Raw genomic sequence first — 9043 nt, forward strand, 5'->3', positions numbered from 1 at the left:
AACTATTTTAAAAAATTAGGTTAATTGGGCTTTGTTATAGACCATAAGTTAAGCATTGACTTGGTCTTGCAGTTTAAACATAAAGCCTACTTAGCCCATTAAGAATGACAAAGAAACTTTTCATCATTATGGTAAGGAAAGTCATTATAGAAGGAACTGCTAAAATTATCTTGCAACAATGAAAGCTAAAAAAGCTTATTGAAGCTTTTACTTCAGGCGTGTTAACTTTATGAAGTAAGCTAATAGTAAATTAGATCTACAAGATGATAATGAAGTAAGGATTGTTGCATTAACTTTGTGAAGTAAGCTAATAGTAGAACTTGATAATTGTTATTTTATTCTAGCACTTCTAGAAATATCGTATCCATTTTTTAATGGATTTAAATTTATTATTAAAGGCAAATGTTGTTCATTTTATAATAATGATGTTTATTATGGATTTAGTACTTATACAAATAAATATAAATGTGGTAATCAATATCCATATTATTTGTGACATTGTAGATTAGGTCATATTATTGAAACAAGAATCACTAAATTATATATATAAAAAGATATTGATCTTTTTTATTATAAATCATATGAAACTTATAAAACTTGTTTATTGGGTAAGATGACCAAAACACCTTTTACTAGAAAGAGTGAAAGAACTAATGAATTGTTAGGTGTATGTGAACCAAAAACAATTATGTGCCATACATGTTTCATCATTAAAGACCACATTGGATATGATCATGTATATTTGATAAAAGTTTGAATAATTTGAAAGGTTCAAAGAATTCAAAATTAAAATTGAAAAACAAATTAGAAATAATATGAATATACTTTGATTGTATCAAAGTAATGAATACTTCAACCAAGATTTCAAATTTTATCTAAAATAGAATGAGATTATATCTCATAATGAACATCTCTTAAAAGAAGAAATTGCACCATCCATGATAAACTATACAAACCTTCGACTTTTCTTTTGGATTATGCCCTACAAACTACTACTTAGTACTTACCTTTTCAATAGGGTTCCATCAAGATCTATTAATAAGACTTCATATGAGATTTGTAATGGTAAGAGACTAATCTTATCATATTTAAAAGATTTTATGCGTGACGCTTATGTGAAACATATTTTATTTGAAAAACTAGAAACTAAGTTAGATAAATATAAAATTGTGGGATATCCAAAAAAAACTATTAGATATTATTTATATCATTCCATGGAATAAAAATGTTTGTATCCAAAAATGCTACATTTCTAGAGAAAGAATTTGTTCTTGAAATGAGTAGTGAGAGGAAAATAAAACTTGAATAAGTTCAAGAATCAACAACTGACATCCAAATAAAACCTAATCATGAGGCTATAAGATCGGACATTTAACCTAAAGCTCAAGAAATATAAGAACTCTGTAGATTTGGTAGGACACATCATGCATCAATAAGATATAAACTTTTCATGGAAGCTAAAAAACAACAAATTACTTATACTTGATGAGTCTATCAATTACGTGGAACCAATATATGATATTGATTTTAAGAAATGACTTGAGACCATGAAACCTAAAATGGATTTAATGTACACCAACTAGGTATGAACCTTGGTTAATCCACATAAATAGATAAAACCCATTAGATGCAAGTGAGTCTTTAAGAGAAAGACTAGTATAGAAAATAAAGTATAAATGTACAAAGATAGACTAGTTGTCAAAGGTTACAAACAAAGATAAATAGGTTTACTTTGACGAAACCTTATTTTATGGTAACTGTATTAAAACCTATAAGGATTTTGCTTGTTATAACTACATATCATGATTATGAGACTTGACAAGTAGATGACAAAATTATATTCCTGAATGAGAATCTTTAAAAAGATGTGTATGTGACATAACTTGAAAGTTTTGAATTTAAAGAATTTGTCAATAAAGTATGCGAGCTATAAAAATCCATTTATTGACTTAAGCAAGCTTCAAGAAGTTGATATATCCATTTTGATGAGATAATCAAACAATTTGATTTTATAAAAAAATATGGATGAGTTTTGTGTTTATAAAAAAAATTAGTGGCAGTAGAGTTGTTTTTCTAATATTATATATAAAAGATATATTATTTATAAGAAATGACATTTATTTACTCTAGTTAGTAAAGATCTAGCTATCCAATAATTTTTCCATGAAAGATATGAGAGAAGCAATTTATATGCTAGAAATAAAAATTTATAAAAACTAATCTAAAAGATTGTTTGGAAATATATTAATAACATTGGCATATTTTTTTCAATTAAAATGAAAATAAAGCCCTTGGACATAAGTTTTAAATGTTTTTTTTAATTTCAAGGGCAACCAAGTAATTTTACTGTGAAAAAAATAAAAAAAACACTTTTCTATCCCTGCATAACTTGAAAAAAATAATTATATTATCGTGAAAGGATCGGAAAGTAATTAATCACTAAATTATTATAATGACTAATATTTTGTGTTTTGATACACATTAACTTCCATTCCAGCTTTATATTTTTGTTAATTACATATATTAACTTCCCTTCTAGCTTTATATATTAAGTTTGACACACCATTCATAAAAGTAAATTGAAAAAAAAAACATAATTCAATAAAATATATTAATAATATTAATACATTTTTTTCATGTTAAAAATTAATTTAAAATCCTAAGAAAGTGAGGTCTTATATTAGTCTTAAGATTCAAATTCCTTCAAACCAATTAATAAATACGTGAGTAAATCTCTTTACTCAGCAAATCAATTATTTAAAAGTGTAATACATTTATTTTTTAATATTAATTTCAATCATACAACAGTTGTCGTTTACTGCTACTGCTACTACTATTAATATTTAAATTCTAATCATATATACTTTCATTTTTGATAATATTATATTTAAAATATTTTTTACTTTAAAATATATTAACATAATATTTTTTTATGTTTTAAAATTTATTTTTAATATTAAAATATTAAAACAATTAAAAAATATTAAAAATATTAATTTTTAATTTTCAGGTTAGACTCCAAACTCAAATTATATTTAATGTGCGGAGATGTGGAAAATTTCTGTAAATGAAAGAAGGGACACGAAACTCTAGAAAGAAATAATTGATATTTTCGAAGTTGAATCTAACCAAATATAATATAATATTATTAATAAAGAGATACCAAGTGGATCCAAATCATGGAAGAAAAAATCAACATAGATAAGTAGATTGCTGCATTTGATTTCCATAGAAAGCAGGGTAGAAGAGAACCCATCCCTCTCACACACATGCGCTCATAGCCACAGATGTTTTTAGCTAACAAAACCAGTTTATGTACACAGAAAGACTGTTTCAAACTCAAAGATTCACCCATTCATTTCTACCTCATCTAATCAACAAAGTCTCTCAATCTCTCTAAACCCAGAAAGAAAAAAGAAAAACAGAAACTCCCTTTTCTTCCTATAAACTGAAGGATCATCGATGGGACAGGTCCTAGACAAATTTCACGGTACCTTCTTCCTCTGCATATCATTATTTTATTGTTGTTATTATTGTTATTATTTATCGTTAACCAAATCGTTTATTTGTCTAGTTTTTGTTCCAGTTTTTCTGTCTTCTAAAGCTTCATGGAAATAGTATTTTTCTTACTGTTCTTCATGTTTTTTGGTTACCTTTTCCTGTGTTAGAAAAAAATAATTTTTTTCTTTGTTGATGATCTATTATATGAATATTCTTTACTGGGTCACGAGATTTGCTGGGATTTTTTTTTCATGAAAGTATGTTACAGGTTCTTGTTTTTTTTGTGATGCCAAGTGTAGGACATGTGTTGTTTGTTAAGCATCACGATGCCATATGGTTTGGTTTACCAATTTGTGCAGGTAAGCAGTGGAGGGAAAAACAAATAAGGTTGATTGCAGACAAGGCGTATAATCACATAAAAAAACATTCGGGAAGTGCTAATCTCACTTTTGAAGACCTGTATATTGCTGTTCTACTTGTGTACAAGTATAAAACTGTGTTTTACTATCTTGTTTACTCATTTTATATTTTTTTCTAGCCTTTGAAATCGATTCTTTGATCAAAATTATATCTGGTGCTAGTCTTACTAATGATCAAGTTCATTTCTTAATGCAGTGATATTAACAAGCGCTTGCCTGGTCCCCATTTTGATCCTCCTTCGAAAGAGCAAGTCAGAGCCATGATGCAGGTACTCTACTTCATTTGATACAAACATAAATCTCAAAGCATTCTAGAGTTATGTTTCTATAGTGAGATTTGATGGCTTCTTGAAGTAATTTTACAGAGAAATAGTCTTACTAGCAGTAATACTTATGTGCTCCAGGTAGCAATACTGTTCATATGAATATCTGAACATTGTATTCATCACCATGGCATCTCCTCCTATACTTTAATAGTTTAAACAAGTGCTGCAGAAGTTATATATATGGTTCAGAAAGCATATCATATGATACTTGTATCAAAATGTATTAAAAAAAATGATAATTCTGATGAAAATAATTGAGCTTTTCTGTGAAATACCTTGTCTTGTTACCATTGTTTCTTAGTTGTTCACAAAGAATAGGAAGACATCCTTTCAGCCTAATTTCCATTTCCAATATTGTGGGAGGTATATGTTCAACAAAGCTGGGAAAACCTCGATGCCTTGAGTTTAGGACTCACTCTCTCTTTTCTGGGTACCAAATGTTTATGGTCTTACAAGTGAAGGTAAATCCATTGATTATTCTATATGCAGGAATGCGATATGAACCTTGATGGTGAACTTAACCATGAAGAATTTGTGAAGTTTATGCAGCAGTTAACCGCAGACACGTTCATTGTGGTTAGTCAGGGGTTGATTATCACTTTGGTTGTGGCCCCAACAGTTGCCATGGCAACAAAGAAGGCTACCGAGGGTTTCCCTGGTGTTGGAAAGGTGGTGCGAAAATTACCCACCTCAATCTATGCATCCCTCGTTACTCTTGCAATTGTGTGGTTTCAAACTGCACGTCAGGATGTTGACTAGAGGCTCCATTCTTGTTCAGTAAAAAATAATCCATCGTATAACAGTACAATGTACACATTTGCTGTTAGTATACTTTTTTTGTGAAATATGTTGCTGGTAATTAGTTTACTTCTTAATAATCAGGATGATAACTTTGCCACAACTTGGTGAGCTGTATTTAGTTGGTTTATATTGTTTGTCATTCAGGGTGCTTATACAGTAACCTGATTTTAATAGCTTTTTCTTTCTTTATTACTGCACGAGAGGTTTTAAATATTAGCCATCTCGCTTCTCTGCCAAGGTTGATTCTTTTGCCCCCTGCTTAAAACTGGCTGCCAGTATTGGATTCGCCTTGAGTAATAAAAAGAATCAGGATTGCAAAGAACCCAACAAGACTTTCTTAGATTACTGCGTGGAACTTCCCTTACAGGATGGGAACAAGGGAAATTTTTTGAAGGAACTCTACAAGAAAATTAAGAATTTCAATCTTTATAAAAAAAAAGTCACCATGAGATTACATGATGTTTCTCCAGGGATTTTCAGATTGGTAAACATGGATCATTCAAGGATGATACTCTGGTATCCACACAAGGGGTGAAAAAAATTTACAAGTGTGTTTCCCAAAGAATTTTAAGGCGTTAAAGCAACAGTCTGTGAGGATCATAATCAGGAGTTTGAAGTCTTTGATATACACATACTTTTGCGGATTGGCATGACAGTCAAATATTCGCAATCAAACATTTAGTTAATACCAGAAAGCATATTCAAGAAATGGAGAGGCCAATAAACATACGAAGAAAAACTGACACTTGGAAGGATTGAATACTCTATGTTTCATCTATGAAGGTCTAAATACATGGTCATGTCTCGTTCTGTTACTTAACAATTGTAGCTAACAACTACCAGTAACACTTCCCATCTGCAAATTCCAAGAGTTCAAAGACATTTCGCAGCTCTTGAATGAGACTTAAAACTTGAATAGCCAGCAATCTGTAACCACAAATGTCAGCACTACTGAATGCTTTTTCACCAGCAAGGTAGAGGACCAGTTTCAAAGCAATAGAGGTGAAATCATGTAGAATTCATCCTTCTAGCTTAGCCTTGGCCGAGTCAAGTTGTTCTGTACAATATTCACAAATTAGATATACGAATGCAATGTTGTTAGAGTTGCATGGAGAACATTGAAATATTAACCTGGAGTGGACGTGAAAAGATCTCTTACTTTGTTCAGAAGCTGTTGCTTTCTGGGCAGTTGTACGGAAAAAAAGGTTCCCATTTTTCTGATAGACAGTCTGCAATCAAGGAGAAACAATGTAATGTCCTCCGTAAAATAGGCTTATTACCACCATACAGGGAAGCCAAAATATAAAATTTAATTCGGTAAAAGCTAAACCTTAGCAGGCATATGACTAACAGCATTTAAGCAGAAAAGGCTGTATAGCCTGTATATTTTGGAAAACTAATAAGACTGTAAATAATATCCAAGCCATGCTCATAACCATTTTACATCTAACCATGAATATGAATTTGGTTTCCATGGTTGCAACTGATTTGAGCACTAGATAGATAAAGTGTTTGTTTAGACAACAGCTCGAGTTTGATATCCAAGCACTGCATTCTACAGTCCATTATTATATTAAATTTAGCTGGGAATTATAGGCGGAACAATTCGACCATATTTGTATTCAACTATTGGGAATAAAACAACTTGTAAACCAATCAATTCACTTAAAACCACAATTGAATACATTTGAATTCTCTAGTCTCTACACCTCCAAGGAACCACACTCTTGCACATCAAACAAAACAGAACCCAATTATAGAGCAATAGTCCAATGCAGTTAAACTGGAAATAACTTGTAACAAAACCATGCCATATTGATAAATGATATATATGACAGCTAAGGCATCAAAAGTTTATAGCCTGCCCTGTTAATATAATAATGGACTGTAGAATGCAGTGCTTGGATATCAAACTCGAGCTGTTGTCTAAACAAACACTTTATCGACCATATTTGTATTCAACTATTGGGAATAAAACAACTTGTAAACCAATCAATTCACTTAAAACCACAATTGAATACATTTGAATTCTCTAGTCTCTACACCTCCAAGGAACCACACTCTTGCACATCAAACAAAACAGAACCCAATTATAGAGCAATAGTCCAATGCAGTTAAACTGGAAATAACTTGTAACAACACCATGCCATATTGATAAATGATATATATGACAGCTAAGGCATCAAAAGTTTATAGCCTGCCTGACAAAGGAAAGGACTAATATAGCAACAAGATAATCAATAGCTATTTGGGATTGGTAAATTAGGATAGTCAAGTAGGGCAATTGCTTTTAGTAGATTTAACAAAATTTTCTACCAAGGTGGTGCGCAAGGAATTCTTCCCAGACATGGGTTTGAGGCAAATAAGTGAATAATAGCTAGTATTCCAGCTAATAAAAGATGCGTGGTAAGAAAATGCCTAAAAAGAATTGAATGGAAAAGAAGAAACATAAAGAGAAAACTGAAGCCTTCAAACAAAGACTATAAGCTGCTAATTTTCACATCTAATCTATCAAAAAGACAAGGATTACAAGTTTTCCCAAGGACTTGAAATAGTTGTTAGGTGTTCCCTCCATCATGCTAATTGCCACCCTATTCTTCTCTGTATAGTCGGTATCATATAAACACACTCGACTGAAGCTATAAAAATCAGGGGAAAAAAAGGAATGGAAAGAAGATCAGCATCAATGAATCCAACAAAAAAGGAAAACAAATTCCATCATGCTCAATTAAACCAAGGCTAAATGTTCATGACAACATCATTCCTTGACAGAAAGTAAAAGTATCAGAAAAACCCTTTTCAACAAGAAAATAAAACCATAATGTTTCTTATCAATGAGATGTTCTTCCTACCTAAAACCCACTTTTCATACGCCATTTTATATTCGAATAGTCAAGAAATTATCATCTTCTACTTGAACAGAACCCGAATGCTAGTCAAACAAATAATATACTGATTTTGATTCTTTTGATGCACAACAGCACAAGTAATCAAATAATCAGGGCAAGAGCAGAATAAAGACCCAAAACTGGAAACTAAAAGGAGATACTGTTGAAAGAAGCTTACACGAGACGATGAAAGATTACTGAGCTCTGCTATTGCTACTTCATGACTTCTAACCTGATAAATGGAACCAGCATAAATAAATTAGTCATATAAGAGATAGGTGAGAGATACACAAAAGGAGGTACCTTTTTCATGAGATCGAGATTTGTGCCCGTGGCAGAAGAGGAGGATGCCATTGTCATAGACAAACTATTTTTAGAGCTACCGGCTTCTTTTCTCTTTTTGGAGTGATGCCCAGAGAGAGTAAAAGAGTTTATTACTGAGTGTTTTATGCTGGTTTATTACATAGTTATAGACCCTAACTGGGGATTGATCCGATGAAGGAGTCCGATCCAGGGTTACAAGATTAATTTAGATCAATTTGAAAAAATATTTTTTTTAATATTTTAATATTTTATATAAAAAAATATAAATATAAATTATACATATTATAAATAATAAAATTTTAAAAATTATTTTAAAAGGCTTTTTATTCTACATTGAAAAAATATTTTTTTTTCTTATGAACATAGAATATATATACTAAAAGGATTCAAATCTCACATTGAAAAAATAAAACATTCTTCTAGTATTTATATAATTAATTTTGAAAAAAATTAATAATCAACTAAAAAATATATTAAAAAAAAGGGTCTTTAGCTAGAAGAAAAAACACATTAAAAAAAAACATGTCTCAACCGGGTTTTATCAAGTCGTCTATATCACTGGTCAACTGGGTTTTGCCAGGTTTTTGCTCATCCCTGCCTTTTACCTACCCGGATTGGTCGAGCCACCGGGTCGACTTACCGAACCAGTCCAGGTTTTTCTTTTCTTTTTTTTCCAGTGTTGTCACATTGGATCATGTATTATCAATTTGGTCAATTTTGACCTTAAATTACCATGTTTTGGATAAATTATAAGGTTGAGTTGGAAGCAAGACATGTAACGGCG

At 30.9% G+C, this 9043-nt stretch overlaps 1 protein-coding gene and 1 long non-coding RNA gene across 2 annotated transcripts; one reads left to right on the plus strand and one right to left on the minus strand.

Annotated features, from left to right (window-relative positions):
* Positions 1-3143: 3143 nt before the first annotated feature.
* LOC133668908 (uncharacterized) lies at positions 3144-5220 on the plus strand. Its single transcript, XM_062088913.1, has 4 exons — positions 3144-3490; positions 3861-3987; positions 4117-4189; positions 4736-5220. Exons 1-4 carry the CDS (start codon positions 3463-3465, stop codon positions 5003-5005), a joined length of 498 nt encoding a protein of 165 aa, XP_061944897.1. The 5' UTR covers positions 3144-3462; the 3' UTR covers positions 5006-5220.
* Positions 5221-5774: 554 nt separating this feature from the next.
* LOC133669469 (uncharacterized) lies at positions 5775-8410 on the minus strand. Its single transcript, XR_009833898.1, has 4 exons — positions 8239-8410; positions 8114-8167; positions 6207-6276; positions 5775-6104 (listed from the first exon to the last, which is right to left on the minus strand). It is a non-coding gene; the product is annotated as an uncharacterized LOC133669469 (long non-coding RNA).
* Between the last annotated feature and the right edge of the window lie 633 nt (positions 8411-9043).

This window comes from Populus nigra, chromosome 12 (assembly GCF_951802175.1).
Source record: "Populus nigra chromosome 12, ddPopNigr1.1, whole genome shotgun sequence".
NCBI classification, from domain to species: domain Eukaryota; kingdom Viridiplantae; phylum Streptophyta; class Magnoliopsida; order Malpighiales; family Salicaceae; genus Populus; species Populus nigra.